The 14,615-nt window shown below is 39.8% G+C and overlaps 1 protein-coding gene across 2 annotated transcripts in view; it reads right to left on the minus strand.

The window, feature by feature from the left end:
* LOC117351707 overlaps nucleotides 1-14,615 on the minus strand; it is a 134,475-nt gene that overhangs the window by 50,960 nt on the left and 68,900 nt on the right. For both annotated transcript variants that reach the window (XM_033927439.1, XM_033927429.1), the window contains exons 9-10: nucleotides 6,852-7,021; nucleotides 1,422-1,576 (exon numbers count right to left, since the gene is read on the minus strand). In XM_033927439.1, the coding sequence (XP_033783330.1) occupies nucleotides 1,422-1,576; nucleotides 6,852-7,021 (325 nt within the window). The remainder of the gene's footprint in view (nucleotides 1-1,421; nucleotides 1,577-6,851; nucleotides 7,022-14,615) is intronic.

Consider the following 14,615-nt stretch of genomic DNA (forward strand, 5'->3'; position numbering starts at 1 on the left):
TCGTGGTGGGAGGGTCGAATGGGAGGGCCAGTGGGGTCTGCTGCACGGCGGCGATAGTGGCGGGGGGAGGGGGGAGATGGAAACATGCTGCTCAACGATTCTACTGCACAGTGGGATGGGAGGGAGGGAGGAATAGAAAAATGCCGGGTTCTACTGTACGGGGGGATGGGGGTAGAAATGGAAAGATGCTGCTCAAGGGTTCTACTGCACAGAGGGATGGGAGGGAGGGAGGCAGGCTAGTTTTGGGGGCGGGGGTGGGACAAAGTCTGGAAGGCAGTGAGGGGGACATAGAAAGGAGGCACTGGGGGCACTAAGGACATAGGAAGGGAAACTGAGGGCACTAAGGACATAGGAGGCACTGAAGGCACTAAGGACACAGGACAGAGGCACTGGGGGCACTAAGGACACAGGAAGGAGGCACCGGGGGCACTTAGGACATGAGAAGGAGACACTGGGGGCACTAAGGACGTAGGAAGTGGTACTAAGGACATGGGAAGGAGGCACTGGGGACACTAAGGACATAGGAAAGAGGCATTGAGGGCATTAAGGACATAGGAAGGGGGCCACGGAGAGACAGGCAGGCATGGCGCAACAGAGAAATACAGGCAGGCAGGGGGCCAGGGAGATAGAGACAGAAAGAAAGACAGAGACAGGGGGCCAGGGAGAGACACAGACAGAAAGAATGACAGACTGACAGCGTCCATAGAAAGAGACAAAGAAAAAAAAAACCCAGACAGACAGCCATCTACTCTAGCACACGTTAATGTAACGGGCTTAAACACTAGTATGTATATATATATGTACTGTATATAAATGACTGCATGTATACATATATAATTATATATATATATATATATATATATATATATATATATATATATATACATACATACAACTCTCTCCATCCATCTGACTGTATCCAACTATCTCTCAGGCAGAAAGAGTCCGCAGTCTCCATATGCACAGCTGCCGGCTTAGGTGATCTGCTCTGGGTGGCAATTAAGCTACTGTAGTTACACCACTGGTAGAAATAAATAAAAGGGTATGGGTTTAGAAAAATATAACAACTATACAACTGACTTGCTTTTCTGTATCATATGGAGATGAAATGTTCTCTGCTAAAAATAGGTCATATTAAATCCAATATTCATTAAGCCATCATGCGGGAAAGTTAATAGATAAAAGTATCCAGATAACTTCAAAACCAGATTTGCCTAACTTTATCAGTGCTTAGTTTGTGTGAATGTAAATTTTATGCAGGCTTTGCTCTATCCTGTTGAAATCTTCCCAATGGGTGTGGGAAAGGGGTAATTTAAACACTGAAGATTTGCCAAGCTATCTCTTAAAGATAGATGGACAAATCTTTGAAATATTAATTTTGTTGTTTCTCAGTTTCTGGATAGCAAAACAGAAAACTATACCTTAAAGAAGCTTTACAAAGAGCAATGACTCCATCATCTGTTGCACCAGTCCAGCTAATGTCTACAGATGTTAGATAAATACAGAAGGTGCTTGCATGGAGTAGAATTGTATCTCCTTTGAGCCTGGGGCCACTACAATTTGTTACATTCAGTTCCTAGATTTGGAAAGAACATATGACCAAACATAAAACTGAGCATTAGATTTAACATTACATTTCATGTCAATGTTTTTAGACTCATTAGATTTACCAACATTGTTTCTTTCCTCAGAAAAAGGTTCCAAAATTCTATTTGCTGTTGCACTTTATTTATTTATTTAGTTCATTTTCTATTCTATCCTCCCCAATGAGCTCAGAACGGGTTATACGTTAACTACACTAGACACTGATTCCCCTGATGGTTGAAGGCTAACCAATCCCAGGCCAAACCAGCATTCGGGCTCCTCCTCCTTAGCATTCTGACATCCTCGTAGCATAGGAAAGCATTATGCTGTTGGGGTATTCAGTGCCTTGCGTGAATTCCCTAAAGGCTTTTTTTTGTTTTCTTTCAATTTAATGTGATTGGTTTGGCTGGCAGAACTTCCGAGCCTGCCCAACCAATCAAATTAAAACAAAACAAAAAGGCTTTAGAGGATTCACTCAAGGCACTGAATCCTCTATTGGCATGACACACTCATGTGCTGACTGTACCATTCAGGTTCGCACCTTTCAAGTGCCTGGCTTCCTTGTTCCTCCAGAACTGTTCAGTACTGTAGCCTGTCACTGACCTCAAGGCTGTATAGCAGGCCAGATACATATCTTTTTTAAAATTTATTACAGCAGGAGGTAGGGATTTGAAGGGAGGGAGAAATGAGGGGAAATGGTAAAACTCTTCCAGAGTGGCCAAGAGCTGTTTCAGCACCTTCTGCATCAGAAGCTGATGGCAAGCCCTTTAATGCGACCAGGAAATCTGGTCTCAGAGGAGTCTTGTGTGTTCGGGACTCAGAAAAGCTTCCAATACTGCCAGGATGTTCTCTCCAAATGCTGTCCAAGAGCCCTCAGGAAACCTTTCACCAGCCACAGATGATGCAAAGCTACGGATAGAAAAGAGGGTGCTATTTTAGATTTTGTCCTTAGTGGAATTCAAGACATAGTACAGGAGTTAACTGTGTTGGGTCCACTGGGAAATAGTGATCATATAACATGATCAAATCTGAGATGATACCAAGAGTAATGTCGCAAAAGAAATCTACTGTAGGGGCGTTTAATTTTCAAAAAGGTGACTATGATAAAATGAGGAAAATGGTTAAAAAGAAGCTAAAAGGATTGGTTGCAAAGGTTAGGGCTGTAAACCAGGCGTGGATGTTATTTAAAAATGCCATTGTGGAAGCCCAGAGCAGATGTATTCCATGTATCAGCAAAGGTGGAAAGAAGATGAAACGAGAGCCGGCGTGGTTAAAAAGTGAAGTGAATGAGGCAACTAGAGCCAAAAAAACATCCTGTAAAGAATGGAAAAAGGATCCGAATGAAGAAAATAAGAAGAAACAAATGCACTGGCAAGTTAGATGCAAAGCATTGATAAAGACAGCTAAGAAAGAATATGAAGAGAAACTTGCAAAAGAGGCAAAAACTCATAGCAATTTTTAGGTACATCAGAAGCAAAAAACCTGTGAGGGAATCTGTGGGACCGTTGGATGATCAAGGAGCGAAAGGGGTGCTCAGGTAGTATAAGGCCATAGCGGAAAGACTGAATGAATTCTTTGCTTCGGTCTTTACAGAAGAAGATGTAAGAGATCTACCTGAACCAGAAATGGTTTTTTAAGGGTGATGATGCAGAGGAACTGAAGAAATCTCAGTGAATCTGGAAGATGTTCTGAGCCAAATCGACAAGTTAAAAAGTGATTAATCGCCAGGACCGGATGGTACACATCCCAGGGTACTAAAAGAACTCTAGAAATTGGAATGTCGAGTGAATGATTAAATTTGCAGATGACACTAAACTGTTCAAAGTTGTTAAAACACATTGCGGATTGTGAAAAATTGCAGGCAGACCTTAGGAAATTGGAAGACTGGGCGTCCAAATGGCAGATGAAATTTAATGCAACCAAATGCAAAGTGATGCACATTGGGAATAACGTGAATCATAGTTATCGGATGCTAGGGCTCACCTTGGGGGTTAGCGCCCAAGAAAAGGATCTGGGTATCATTGTAGACAATATGATGAAACCTTCTGCCCAATGTGCGGTGGCGGCCCAAAAAACAAACAGGATGCTGGGAATTATTAAAAAAGGAATGGTTAACAAGACTAAGAATATCATAATGCCCCTGTATCGCTCCATGGTGCGACCTCATCTGGAGTATTGCGTTCAATTTTAGTTTCCTTATCTCAAGAAAGATATAGTGGCGCTAGAAAAGGTTCAAAGAAGAGCGACCAAGATGGTAAAGTGGATGGAACTCCTCTCATATGAGGAAAAGCTAAAACGGTTAGGGCTCTTCAGCTTGGAAAAGAGATATGGGACAAATTACAAAGACTAGGGGACACTCGATTAAGTTATAGGGAAATACTTTTAAAACCAATAGGAGGAAAAAAATTTTCACTCAGAGAATAGTTAAGCTCTGGAACACATTTCCAGAGGATGTGATAAGAGTGGATAGCGTAGTTGGTTTTAAGAAAAGTTTGGACAAGTTCCTGGAGGAAAAGTCCATAGTCTGTTATTGAGAAAGACATGGGGGAAGCCACTGCTTGCCCTGTATTGGTAGCAAGGAATATTGCTACACCTTGGGTTTTGGCAAGGTACTAGTGACCTGGATTGGCTACCATGAGAACGACCATTGATGGACCATTGGTCTGACCCAGTAAGGCTATTCTTATGTTCTTATTGAACTATGGCTGGGTTAGTGCTGGACCTGGGTGAGTAGGTGGCCGCCTAAACTTGACTCTTCCTTTTCTTGCCCAACTTCACAAAAACTTGGAGCTCAGTTAGCATTTGACCTTCCTGACACCATCTCGTCTCCCAGAACAAAATAATTTAATTGAGATCAGCACTTATTGAGGGTCTTATCTTATAAGAGCCAGGCAAAATTCAGCTTGCCTTTAGCATTGAGATGAGATTATATCTCATAGTCCTGTTACTACTGGAAAATAATATATACTGGGTGGAAGTAATGACTCTACATAATTACTTTATGTGAGCCTGGGCAAATACAGGGAATAATAACAGCATCTAATGTCTCTTTTCATGACTTACAATAACCACTCAGTGAAAACTGTGCTGTCAGTGAATTTTTACAGCTTGCCATGACAGAACTTTTCTTCTCTAATTTAAAGGTTATTAAATAAATCAATCTAATAATATCACTTTGCAATTGTGAAATAATCTGAAATGTTGAAAATGGAAGAGGAAAGATGGGAAGGGGAAGGCATTACAGAGCCATCAAGCAGAATGGATTGATATTTAAGCTACAGCTCCTTGTATCCATGTAGCCCCCATAATAATTAAGTACCTTAAAAGATCACCAATACTACAAATATTTAATGTCCAATTATATTAATGTTTGGGAAAATAATGGTAAACAAAAAAAGTTAAAAAAAAGTAAAACTCATAAGTCAAGGCCTATAGCTATATTACTACCTAAAGGCCTTGATATGTTAATTAAAATGTAAATAGGAGCATCTGGAGAGAACATAGAACCCAGCACTAAAAATGCCCTCAGTTTCATGAATATGGAGTTATTGCCTTAACTAAGAGGACACATATAGGAGAATCATATGTTTGACCTAAATGGTTGATAGCTGCCTATAAACTGAAGCACCTTTGTGGTGCAGCCAAGAATCAAATGTAGCTGCTGGTTCTAACACAGTAGAGCCAGGGGGGGGGCTTACTACACATTGTGAACTGCTGCAGGCAAAGAGAATTTTAAACCTTGCAGGGCCATGGTTGTAGACTCTAAGGGACTCATAATAATAAAAAATGTCTAAAAAGTGGCCTAAATGGGTACTTGGATGATCAAAAAGCCTGATCGTCCAAGTACCCATAATCAAAGCTGGTTTTAGACGTATCTAAAACCAGCTTAGGCCTTTCCCCTGCTTCTGAATGCATAGAGCGTAAAGAGGTGTTTTTAGAGGAGGGGAAAGGGCGGGTGTTGGGCATCTCCCCTGCCAGCAATCCTCACACTGAAGTGCTGCGGTTCGGAAGGGGTGGGCGATCACCATTGCGACAGGAGAGATGAGCCATCTCTCCTTCAGCGATCAGCCCTCCCCCACAACTTGAGAGCCCAAGCCCTGCTGCCCGGCGACACCCCCCCTCCCAACATCGGGGCAAGAGGGAGCCCAAGCCCTCTTGCCCCATGAGCCGTGACCTCGCCGCTGATGAGGATCGGACCAGGAGGGACCCCAAGCCCTCCTGGCCAGACTACCCCCCCTGCCCCCTCGATGCACCCCCTCCCATGATCACCCCCCAAAACCCCAATCACCCCCCCATCGACCCGCAAGACCCCCCCACTCCCAATCCCCCTCCCCGTACTTGTAAACGATGTCCAGACAGACGGGTGCTAAGCCCGTCCGTCCGGCAGGCCAGCCATCCCATGAATGGCTGGCCTTAGGGCCTGATTGGCCCAGGCGACTCAAACCCCACCCACAGGTGGAGCCTGAGGCGCCTGGGCCAACCAGAATCGGAGTAGCTTAAGGAGAGGGGTGACATGAGTGTAGCAAGGTTGGTAGAAGATGAGTCACACAGCAGAGTTTTGCACAGATTGCAAGGGGGAGAGGCGACACTGAGGGATATCAGTTAGGAGTAGATTGCATGTAGATTACTGCATGTAGGAACTTGTAGTTCTGAGTTCTCCACTGCATTCTTTAAGAAAATCAAGACTACAAATATCCGCATGCATGTAAACCCAGGACTGGATCAACCCTTTCGGGTAAATCTGGATCCAGTTGGCAACCTTATCCAAACCTGGCCCCTTATTATCTGAATGAAATGTGGCTATTTAGCAATTTAAGCAAACTGATTGTATCTGGATAATTTTTAATAATATCTGCATAACTGAGTTATGAATTTGCTATCCATCAGAAAATACATAACTCAGTTTCAATATAAAGCCCTGTTTTACTCTGCCCATTGTGAATTCTGTGAAAATTATAACAAATATAAGAAATATGCTTGCATTCAAACCATGACAAAATACATAACAATTTTAACCTTTATAAACCAAAGGAAAATGTTAAAAAACTTACTGGTAGCAAAAGAATAAAACCCAGAAATAACACAATTACATTGCAATGAGAAGACAAACAGTTTCAAGATTGTTACAGTTTTTCAGGTCTCACTGCGTCTGGGTAGGTACAACTGACATTTAGTAGCTGGTTAGATTTTTTCCATTCAGTTTGTATGTAATTTTAGTGAATGTTCAAAATATACCATTCCACTGTAAAAATAATTGCTGGAGTTACCTTAAGAGAGTCCTTGCAATGGCGAAAAAACTGTGTGAGCCCTTCATCAGTAATATGTTTGGCCCCATCATGGCATCGATAAAGAGTAAAAGAATGGGGGTGGCGGAATCCTATACTGATCAGCCATTCATCGTTAAGGGAATGACAATTGGCAATCCAAATTTTCCGCCCTAAAAGAAAGAAAAGGTTATTTGGGGAGATAAATTAATATATAACAAATGAGAAGAGGAAACATTCAATATTGATAACATACTATATATTGCTTTCTTGAGCACATACAATAATAATGAAAATTACAAGCTCATATTTTGCTTTTAAAGAGGAAGCACCATCTGTTCAATGTTACATATTTTGCTCTTTTCCTTAGAAGTTGAAAAAAGCAGGGGGTTTTCAACTAGATGATCTATTTAAAATTCACATTGGGATAAATATTCAGCTAGTGCAGTCACCATCCCCCCTTTTACAAAACCGCAATAGCAGATTTTAGTGCAGGCCAGCGTGCTGAATGCTCTGCGCTGCTCCCGACTTTTCTCAGTAGATACAGCATGTCTTCCTTGCTGCTGGTGATGAACATTGTATCATCTGCATAGCGCAGGTTGTTTATATATCAGACACCAACTTTGAAACCAACATTCTCTTCTTCCAAATTTGCTTTTCTAAAGATGGCATCGCCGTAAAGGTTGATGCATCTTTGCCTGACACCACGTTTTATTGGAAATAAATCAGTGTTGCCATATTCTGTTCTCACTGCAGCTTCTTGAATTTCGTACAGACTCTTTATCAGCCAACTTATGGATGGACCACTCATTAATCACCTTCCAACTTCAACTACCTGCCAATTCTACACCGCCTCTCATACATACTTACATATAACTGTCGGGACTACAGTAAAATCTCTGCATCTGCAATTGAACATTCTTTATCCCTTGGCATCAAAGACTTTGCAAATCTCGATGTGGAAGAGCAGACAAATTTATGGGACCATACCACACGTACACTCATAGACACTTTAGCTCCCCTTCAAACAGACTTCTTCATTACAGTCAAAAAAGAAACTATGGTATTCCTCAAACTTAGCTCTCTTATGACACCAACTTTGATCCTACGAACGGACATGGTGACAGCATCGTTCCTCTTCCTCACTTCTTCAATACAAAGAACTAGCCACTCATTACAAACTTGCGATCCAAACAGCTAAGAAAAATTATTAGTCAAAGTACATTACCAATGCCTGCAATTCCTCAGCTCTTTATGCCATTATCTGCCCTCTCTCACCATACTCCAAAAGGACTATATCTTCTTCAACCAAACCATCAGCTTCAGATCTTGCAGAATATTTCAATAAAAAATAACAGTCTGCACCAACTTAGGTAACACCACACCATCCACACCTCCAGTCTCAGAAAATCTTCTCTCCTTGAGCTCTTTTTCTGAATTTTGAGTGCCCATACTTGACGATATACATAAAATCATAAAGCCAATGAATACCTCAAATAACCCCCTTGAGACGATACCCCCTCTACTCTTAAGAAATGTCTTCCTACATTTGACCCATTCCTTCTTGAAATGACAAACAAAAGCCTTTCTTCAAGCACCATCCCCAAAATTTGGAAATCCACTTTAGCCTTTCCCAAACTAAAAAAACACAAAATGTCCCAATTACCATCCAATAGCTAGCCTCCCTTTTACCGCCAAACTCATAGAAAAAAATTGTTTTTAACCAACTTTCAGATTTTCTAGATAAAACCAATGCTTTTCACCTGAACCAAACTGGTTTTCTTACCAATCACTCCACTGAACTCTCTTTAATTGGCCTTACTACAAACATACTGTACTACAGCGATCATCGCAAATCAGTTCTTCTGATATCCCTTGACTTAACAGCAGTTTTTGACATAATTGATCATACTATTCTCCTTAACCGCCTTCAAAACAGTGGAATCTCTGGCTCAGGACTAAACTAGTTCTTTTCCTACCTCACTGATCAAAACTATAAAGTAAATTTCAATAATTCAACTCTGTTCCAATTTCACAAAAATTTGGAGTTCCTCAGTGTTCTATACTATCCCCACTACTCTTCAACATCTTCCTAGCCCTGTTACTAACCCTGGCACAATCTATTGGTTTCACCATTTATGCCTATGCTGATGATGTCCAGCTTCTGCATCCCATCAACCCAACCCAAGCCTGTGAAATCCAGGAAATAAATGCCAAATTGGACAAGATCAGCACTTGCATTGAACATTGCAAAATGAAAAAGTATGCGCTTCCTGGCTTCTGATAAAGAAAACCTAAATGGTACAATATGTATAAATTTCTGCCCCATACGATTGAAACCAAGATTAAACTCTTGGAGGTCATACTCGACAAAGACCTTAACTACCATGACCAAATAAGTGCAGTAACCCAACTTTGTTTCTACAAATTGAGATTAATATGCTCAATAACTTCCCTCTTTAACCCCTCCTCTATCTGGATTCTTATTCATTCACTCATTATTCCTCACATCGACTACTGTAACTCTTTGTCTACCACAAAAAAAACTCGCACATTACAACTCATCCAAAACACAGCTATTAAACTTTTATATAAGGCAAGGAAATATGATCATGTTACCCCTTTACTCTGCGAAGCCCACTGGCTCCCCATATTGCACCGGACAACTTATAAAATACTTCTACTTGCCTTTAAAATCACACTTACCAACTCACCAGCATTTCTAGACAAATATATTATCCCTTACTCCTCCTCTTGAGCACTTCGATCTAACAGCCAGAATTTATTAATTATCCCATCTATTAGGGAACTATTTTACAATACCACACACAATACTAAATTCTCTGTCAGAGCCCTCTCTTCCATCAGATATCAGACTGGAAGAATCATTAGATTTAAGACCAAACTAAAAATTTTTTTATTTAGGAACACATTCTTAACATGAGAATAGGCGATTCATCCATCCTTCACTCTCCGCACACAGTAATGAATACCAACCGCTTTTAAGAAGCAACTTCCCATCCTCCTCTGGTTTTTTTTCCTTACCCTCTTTCCATCCTTTTTTATTTTATTTTATCTCGATGTATTTTTACTCTTACCTATCTCTCGATCCTCTTGGTTCAGTAGGTTTATGTTATATTTGTTGAATATACTGTATATATTTTTCCCCCTCTTTTAAATTTAAATTGTTTAGTATTGTAAATCATCTAGGTACAAGTTGATAGATGGTATATCATGTATGGAATAAACTTGGAAACTTGTTTAGGTATTCCCATTTGTTCTAGAGTTCTCCATAGTTAATCGTGATCCACACAATCAAAAGCTTTACTGTAGTCGATGAAGCAAAACTATAGGGACTTTTGGTATTCTTTGTTCTTCTCCAATATCTATCTAACACTGACAATAATGTCTCTTGTAACTCGACCTTTTCTAAAACCAGCCTGAACTTTGGATAGTTCTTGCTCAACATATGATTGTAGCCTTTGTTGTATTATTTTCAGCAATATTTTACTGGTGTGTGGAATTAATGCAATTATTCTGAAGTTGTCACAGTCCTTGGTGTCACCTTTCTTTGGTATAGGTATGAACAGTGATCTTCTCCAATCGGTTGGCCATGTTTTTTCCTTCCAAATCTATTGACACAGTCAAGGGAGGGCCATGATAGCATCTTCTGATTAGCTGCTGTTCAATTGGTATACCATCGATACCAGATGACTTGTTTTCCAATAAAGCTTTAATTGCTGCTATGACATCTTCTTTTAAAATATCTGGTTCTTCTTCAGCATTAGTTTCCAGTTCAGTTTCCCAAATGTTATCCTCATTGCCTTTTTTGTATGGATTTTCTATAAATTCTTTCCATCTCTCTTTAATGCTTTCTGGATCATCCATTATCATTCCATTGGCATCTTTAAGCATCCCCAACTGAGGCTGGAATTTCTGCCGCAATCTCATAACCTCCTGATACGCTAATCTGGTTTTTCCATTTATATGTTCCAATTCAATTTTCTGACAAATATCCTTTAGATATTGTTCTTTGTTTTGCTAAACTTGATGTTGAAACACTTGGTTCATTTGTGATACTTTTTATCACTGGAAAGTTTTACTTGGCTTCAGTGTTCTGCTACTTTTCTGATTTCTTCTGAGATCCAAGGCGATTTTTTGGCTTTCTTTTTCTTCTGGTGTGTTTTTCTAGCTTCATCACTAATTACGATTATGATGTCATTCCATAACTCTTCGGGATCTCCTGTATCAAGACAGGTAAATCTGTTGTCTAGTTTTATCCAATAGTCTAATGGAATATTTTCAATGTCATATTTTGGGAGGTCTCTAATGATCTTCTTGCAAAGTTTTACTTTGATCTTGCATGTCAAAAGCTTGTTGTCGCTTCCACAATCAGTTCCTGGTTAAGTCCTTGCAGTCAAAACTGCAGATTTCCATTTCTGTCCTATGCAGATGTAGTCAATTTTATTTTGATACATGGAGAGATCCATGTGTACTGGCAACATTTTATGGTGTTGGAAATGTGTATTCATGATTGATAGTTCATTTTGCAAAACTATACTGTTATCACCAGCTTCATTTCTTTCTCCTATGCCATGCTTTCCAATCAATGCATCTTCAAATGTACTTCCTACTTTTTCATTGAAGTTCCCCATAATGATAAGTAGATCTTGTTTTGGCATTTGATCTATTTCATTTTGAAGTTGTTCATAGAACAACCCTACATTCTCATCTTCCACATCTGTCGTTGGAGCATATACTTCTTTTCTTTTTTTTTTTTTTTCACACTATATATCAAGCATATAACTCATACAGAAAGCAATTTAAGCCAAAAGAAACTTTTTTCAAATGGAAAAAAATTATTTTTTGACACTACAACCAAAGTATTGGCTTAATTCAGCTCAAGCTTCTGGATAAAAGATCCAAGATGTAAATATGGCAATATACATTATTGGAGCATATACTTGATACATTATTGGAGTATATACTGAATCAAGGTGGCATTGATTGGCTTTCCCTGTAGACAGATTGACATGACTCTATCACTGATTACATTGTATTTTAGAATCATCTTTGAAAGCTTATTGTTGAGGATGAAGGCCATGCCATTTTTCTTGTGTGTTTCATGACCAGAGTAGCAGATCCAAAGCGTGTTTGATTGAAAATGGCCCTGTCCTGTCCATTTGAGTTCACTGATCCCTATCAGGAAGTAACTTGCCTTAATCCCCTCCAAGCGGCTGCTGCTGAAACACCTTTCAGTAACTTGGATGTACCAAGTATCAAATCTAAATAACAATGTCCGGGTTTTTTTTAATATTTAGATGTCCATTCCCCTTCTGACATCAGAGTTGGAAGTCCATATTTTAGTCCCAAAAAAGCAAGAAGGCAGGTGATCTACAATATCTAATATGGTAAGAACTGAAAGAGCAGACCTAATGAGAAACAGTAGCATAAGTTACTGTTAAACCAATGAGTTATAACCATACCTGATATGACTATGTTTTGCTTTCATGGGCTATGTCAGGGGCATATAATACCGTAATAGTGTATATTAGAACTTCACCACTAGACAATACAGAATCTCTATACTCCAGGAGACCTTGCTATAAGGATATACTGCAGTTTTAGGCATCCATATTCTGACTTTATAAAATTGAGATTTGGATGCCTAAACACTGGGTTTCAGATATCCAAAACACAAATAGAGCTTTTAAAACAAGGGTCAATATATTCATAATTCAGGCCTCCTTTTACTACGCTTGTGATAATCGCACCCAAACCTCCTGGGAATTAATGGGCTTTGTTGCCATTGCCACACGGCTTTGCAAAAGGAGGTAGGGGAGTTCGTTTTTAATTAATGCAAATATATTGGCATATTTTCCATAGCAAAGAAATTGACCCTGGAGAATCCACATAGAAAAAACTCCAAGAAAAACCAAAGAAACACTGTGGAGAGACAATGTTCCTGATATGGACTTTATTAGAAAATCAACATAGCAATGCACATAAAAAACCATGACCCGTATTTCAACACAAAAGTCTTCCTCAAGGATCCCTGCTAGTCCTAGGGTAGAAGATATGTGGAAAAGCTAAACAATCCAATCCGATCTTACAGACTTGCTTTATGCAGCGCATGTACGCATCAGTACTTTTGGATTGTTTAGCTTTTCCACATATTCTCTACCCTAGGACTAGCAGGGACCCTTGAGGAAGACATTCCTGTCAAAACACGACCCTTGTTGGGTCCAACGCTCTCAGCAGACTAGGTCCTTAAGGTTTTTATGTGGATTGCTATGTTGATTTTCTAATAAAGTACATATCAAGAACATCGTTTCTCCACAGTGTTTCTTTGGTTTCTCTTAATATTTACCATAGCAACATTCTATATAAAAAAATAACATGTTTGGCACTGCATTTCATTGTGCCATTGAAGAGTGCAGTGAGAAAAGCAGAAGCATTGAAGCATAGTTCACTATATAGTATATCCCTATTACCTTATTATTAATACTGTTCAGTAGGTTCAGTTGAGTGCAAGATCCACCAGAGAAGGCCACTGCAATGCTTTCTATTTACCTTCATTTTCAGTACCTTAATGAAGCTGTTAATATATCTATTTTTTTTTTCTTTTTAGTGGCAGGAAAGGCTTCTAAAACCTTGCTAACACCTCCAGTAAACCAGGCCATTCCATGTACAAAGTAAATTCACAACCTGGTCTCAATGAGTGAAGATTTGGAGATAGAAGTCATGTTCTTTTTATTTTATTCCATGATTTTCAAAAAGATTATAATGTTCATTCAATAAAATATATTTTTGCTAAGCTTCCAGCAACAGTAATATTGACTGGTAAGAGAGTTTTGATGATAAAACTATGATGTTGATGATGCAGAACTCACATAAATTGAATGCAAAACAACTACTGGATTACACTATGCTTCTTTCTTTTTATTATTCTGTATTAACCTTCCAAACTTGAGATGGCAATAAAGTTCTTGTGTATCATATATATCAAAAACCACATTCTCTCGTTTCAGTTCACAGAGGTTTTTTTAGTGAAGTGCTCTTTTTTATTTGTAATGACCAATGGCTCCATGTTCTTTTGGCTTTGTTTTTTCTGTAATGTTTTACTTGCAGGTGGAGCTGCTATGCTGACTATGCTACTATGCACTCTAGTCATATTGACCCTTTTTATTCGTTTTCTCTCTGTCAATGACTGGAGGCATAACAAAGAAACAATGACCTTTTCTGAGTAAGATTTATTGTAATAATAAATGACAGAGATTTCTGGCAGCAGCAGTGATAGATTTTGAAAAAAAACAAATAAAAAAAAAACCCAGTAAAAAGATTTTGCAGCAGCTGAGTATTGGCTGTGACCTACATAATTGCCTCTGTCAGTGTCTTTATTCCCCCCTCCCTCTCAACCAATTCAGATCCCTCTGAATACCCCCTGCCGACATCCTTGGTGGACCAGCAGGCGTATCTTGGCAGGAGTGATCCTCATTCGCTCCTGCCCATAGTGGCTCCATATGCTAAAATAGCTGCCACAAACTTTTCAAGAAGTCTCAAGATACTATCACTAGAGGTCAGCCTAAAATACCTGGAGGAGTGCACATGTATTTAGTACTATTGTTATTCAAGCACTAGGAAAGCAGTCGTGTACCAAGGGGGGCGGGGGGGTGGTCCGCGGGGGGCCAGGTCCGGGTCGTCTGGTGCCGGTCCGTGCTTTGGGGCCATCGGCAGCATCTGGGCTGCAACGGCGATGAGTGGCAT

The sequence above is a fragment of the Geotrypetes seraphini genome, chromosome 1 (genome assembly GCF_902459505.1).
Source record: "Geotrypetes seraphini chromosome 1, aGeoSer1.1, whole genome shotgun sequence".
NCBI lineage: Eukaryota > Metazoa > Chordata > Amphibia > Gymnophiona > Dermophiidae > Geotrypetes > Geotrypetes seraphini.